This window comes from Geotrypetes seraphini, chromosome 6, assembly GCF_902459505.1.
Source record: "Geotrypetes seraphini chromosome 6, aGeoSer1.1, whole genome shotgun sequence".
Classification (NCBI taxonomy): domain Eukaryota; kingdom Metazoa; phylum Chordata; class Amphibia; order Gymnophiona; family Dermophiidae; genus Geotrypetes; species Geotrypetes seraphini.
The window spans coordinates 220,711,210-220,714,347 of NC_047089.1; the positions used below are offsets into that span (position 1 = coordinate 220,711,210).

The following is a 3,138-nucleotide window of genomic DNA, read 5'->3' on the forward strand; positions in this document are numbered from 1 at the left end:
TCTGTGATTGGCTGCAGGCAGGAAGCGCAAAGGTCACACTCCTGCATTGTGCATCGCTCTGCAATGAGGCAGCCATCCAGCAGGAGACCGCACTGGACCACCGCCACTTAAAAAAGGTACCGGAGTGGGGGGGAAGGCAAGCGGTGTATTCAGTCTATAAGACGCACTCCCTTTTTGGGGGTGGAAAAAGTGCATCTTGTGGTCCAAAAAATACGGTACCTTTTATTTTTCTCAAAAATAGTCTTATTAAATGTTTCAGTTTCTCCATTTCTACCAGGCCTGATGCAACATATGCCATTAATATATTGTCATGTGTTTGTACTCAAAAAAAGATGTGCTAATTGTTTATCCAATATCAATTATAAAGTGCTGAATTTTGGTAATTTGATGGAATTTTGTCGGTCTTTTTGAGCATTGTAAACAAAGACATGTCATCTTTCCTTTCACCCCAGAGAAGCTTTCAGTTTATATAATTGTTTCCCTCTTCGACTACTTTTCTGCTTTCTCCTTTACTCTCTCCCCTTCTGGCTGTTTCTTTGTAACCTATCCTGTGTCCACTCTTCTATCTGCAGGTGACTTTGTCATCCTGCTAAATGCAGGGATGAGTATCCAGCAGGCCCTCTTCTTCAACTTCATTTCTGCATGTTGTTGCTATTTGGGACTGGCCTTCGGTATTGTTGCTGGTAGCCACTTCTCTGCCAACTGGATCTTCGCCCTGGCAGGTGGCATGTTCCTGTACATAGCGCTGGCAGACATGGTGAGTTCCACAGAACTGTGCCATCCTGGACTGCTTTATACCAGGATTTAAGGGGGCACTGCTTATCTGTTTTAGCTGCTTGAAAGTCTGAACAATAAATACTAGGATTTCAAAAATAATTCCTTTTTTATATATATATATCTTTATTGAATTTCCAAACTACCATTGTGCAAGCAAATAACATCTATGAATAATATTACAAGAAAAACACAATGAACTTACAGAGAATAATATACAATTATTTTTCCCCCACCCTCCCTCCTAACAATCAAGTATAATAAAACTTACAAGAAACTATCCATAAATTCCCTTAATTCAATTCTAATGTAAATCCATCCCCCCTCCCTCCCACCCTGGATGTGTATGTTTAAAGGTCCATAAATAAAATCAGATATTCCTTATAAAATTTAGTCAACAGTTCCCAAACATCCAAAAATTTCCTATATCGCCCCTGCTGTATGGCCAACAAACGTTCCATTTTAAAAAAATAACAGAGATTCCCACCAAAAGGTGTAATTCAACCTATCCCAGTTCTTCCAAATCCTCAATATAAGTTGTATGGCCACCCTTGTTATTATAAAGAGAAGCTGGTTATTTCGAGCCGATATTTGGCTTTTAGCCCTCATGAGCGTACCAAATAGAATGGTATGGTACAACAATGCCACTGGATTATCCAATAAATTATTCACTTGATCCCAGATAGATCTCCAAAATTGAAGTATTCAAAAAGAATTTCTGCCAGAAACTGTATACAGTAATGTAGAATCACAAAACAGAAGATTGAACATAGTGCTTTATAAATGTCGGTACACACCAGCAGTGCTCTAAATACTGTGTGAATATTTGTGGAGCGTCATCAGCATGTACCGCACTCGGTCTCAAATATGGAATCCGTTTTGTCTTTTAGTTCCCAGAGATGAACGAAGTCAGCAAGGAGGATGAGAGGACGGGGAGTGCTCTGACTGCTTTTGCTATACAGAATGCTGGGCTGCTCACAGGTTTCGCCATCATGCTGCTTCTCACCATGTACTCGGGACAGATCCAGTTAGTATAGGCCTAGGCCTCAGCAGGACCAGCCAGGCGTCCTGGGATTGCAGCTTATTGTCATGGTGGGTCTTCTTACAGGAAGTGGCCGGAAAATGGACAAGAGCCCTGGATTCGTGCAGTGCAGCTGTACGCCTCTTGCTGCCCCCTGGCACATACCAGAGACACTGATCCTTTACTCAGTGAGGTTTGGGTACATTTTTTTTTTAATATATATATATCTATTTAATTTGGGAAACGAGACTATTTCTAATAAGTTAAAAATGGGTAGGAAAAAGTCAGGATTTGTTTCTGTCGTCATCCACTTCATACCCAAGAGTGGCAGCGTTCATAGGAGCTGTGTCCTTCCTCAGAGACTGGCAGCATTAACGCTAACAGAACCTGCCAGCCCTATCCCAGAGAATAACCAGAGAGCATCTGCATCCCTTGCCTCAGACACGCTCATTGCAAGGTGCTGAGAGGACAGCTCTTTTCTTTTAGCCTGCGACGCAACAGCTTCTACAAGGTCACGTTTATTATGGTTCTGTTATTCTCCGCTGGGACTAGGGGTAGAGAGAAAACAACGTGTACAGGGGCATCAGTCCTCTGGTGCAGTGTTTTTACTTTTGCAGATTCACTAGGTGAAAAGCTGAATTATCATATTGATAAAGTCTGCGTAAGAAGAGTGCTCCCTCCTAAGGTTCTCCCCTGGCCGTGTTTTTGGCATTCCTTTTCTTTTTTTTCTTATTCCTACAGTTTGGTATGGTATGTAAAGTCTCGCCAGTGCGACAAGAAACACAATGAACCTATGGTGAAAGTCACCGATTACAAAAAAAAAATCTTTGTTCAAGTTATATCTAGATATTCAGCACCAATATCCGAGTATGGCAGTGTCCCGCAAATGTTTTGATGCCGCATCATCCAGTCGTGTGCGGACGTCCGCCCATACACCAAGGCCCTCCAGCTGCGGCCCTGAACCTATTTCTACAGCGGTAGGGTTTACTGATGGAGGAGAGACGCTGGCGAGGAGGAGAGGTGCTGGCGCCGGCTGACAGCCTACAGAACGCGCCTCCTCCCGCGAGAGGCACGTCCTGTAAGCAGCCGGCGCCACTGCCTCTCCTCCTCGCCAGCATCTCGCAGCACACCTGGAATCCTCCGCAGCACACAGTTTGCAATACACTGGAGTATGGGGTGGTGCCTAATACCCGGGTTTAACAGATATGATTATTTACGTAATGGTTATATTTGGCGCTAGTACCTGGATAATCATACAGATTATTTAGGACAGCTTTTGTTGTTCTATAGTCAGAACTGTTATGTTATCCTAAGTTATCTAGATACTGGTGCTGGTATGTGGG

The 3,138-nt window shown here is 43.2% G+C and overlaps 1 protein-coding gene across 4 annotated transcripts in view; it reads left to right on the top strand.

The window, feature by feature from the left end:
- The window catches only part of SLC39A14 (solute carrier family 39 member 14), a 53,324-nt gene extending 50,636 nt beyond the window's left edge, over positions 1 to 2,688 (top strand). For all 4 annotated transcript variants that reach the window (XM_033948161.1, XM_033948163.1, XM_033948160.1 and 1 more), the window contains exons 8-9: positions 573 to 757; positions 1,665 to 2,688. In XM_033948161.1, coding sequence (XP_033804052.1) covers positions 573 to 757; positions 1,665 to 1,811 — 332 coding nt within the window. In that variant the 3' untranslated portion in view covers positions 1,812 to 2,688. The remainder of the gene's footprint in view (positions 1 to 572; positions 758 to 1,664) is intronic.
- Positions 2,689 to 3,138: the final 450 nt, after the last annotated feature.